We start from the raw sequence: 901 nt of genomic DNA, 5'->3' as shown, positions 1-901 counted from the left end.
GGGTGTCACTAAAGAAGAAAGCCTCTTTGCTGAGATCTAGCTCCTGAAAACTAGAAAAAAAGAGAGAGAAAAAAAGTTTCAAAGCTGCTCGTGTTCAGCAAACTTTTTCACTCCTTCACAGCAAAGCAGTAAATAGAAACGTAGGCAGGATCAGCGAGCATGCATGGCTGAAATCTGTGGGTGGGAATGCGGTTTACTTGAACAGGTTCAATAGTTGCAAGCATCTGTCAGAGGATTGAGCAGGAAACGTCTGTCTTTTGTAACGGGATTAAGCAGAGCTCTTCTCCAGCAGGATGAATATGATTTACCCCAAGCAGTAAATGTCAGGAGGTTCGGGAGTGCAGCTCAGCCACGGACGGAGGCTCTCCTTTGGTGTCTGACCGTTCACATTGTATGTGCCAAGAAAGAATCTGTCAGAGAAAAAATAATAATCAGCATAACTTAATCTGATCGATCTGACTGGAACTTTTTACGTCTACGGGAAAACCTAGTGGCTTTTCTGAGCCTGATTTCCAGATGAGGAAGCAGAAATGGTGAAACAAAATTCATTACATATATTAACCAGAGCATATTCTGTTTCAATGCAATGCACTGGTTCATGATGAAAAACTTTGAAATTCTTTCTAATCAACTATAGGACGCATAAGAGAAACTGTCATAACATTTTGCTTTTAAAAAGTTGCCATTTCTAAATTTCCAAAATGTTCCAGCATAACATTTCTGTGGCTTAATTAAAGCCCCTTTATTGAGAGCCGAGAGAAATAAAAGTGTCTGCATAAGTTCTCTACAACTGTGTGGATCAGAAAACTGCAGCACTGCCTGTCAGCTGGCTGAAAGAAGACCCCCATCTATGCTTTTAGATCCAAAGAAAGAAACAGTCTGAAAATATTATCAGATTGAG

General features: G+C 40.3%; 1 protein-coding gene across 1 annotated transcript in view; it reads right to left on the bottom strand.

Annotated features, from left to right (window-relative positions):
- inpp5b (inositol polyphosphate-5-phosphatase B) overlaps positions 1–901 on the bottom strand; it is a 17,215-nt gene that overhangs the window by 6,704 nt on the left and 9,610 nt on the right. Inside the window, exons 8-9 of the mRNA XM_016673920.1 lie at positions 309–470; positions 2–50 (exon numbers count right to left, since the gene is read on the bottom strand). Coding sequence (XP_016529406.1) covers positions 2–50; positions 309–470 — 211 coding nt within the window. The remainder of the gene's footprint in view (position 1; positions 51–308; positions 471–901) is intronic.

This window comes from Poecilia formosa, unplaced genomic scaffold (genome assembly GCF_000485575.1).
Source record: "Poecilia formosa unplaced genomic scaffold, Poecilia_formosa-5.1.2 Scaffold86, whole genome shotgun sequence".
NCBI lineage: Eukaryota > Metazoa > Chordata > Actinopteri > Cyprinodontiformes > Poeciliidae > Poecilia > Poecilia formosa.
This window is presented reverse-complemented; position numbering and strand designations above follow the sequence as displayed.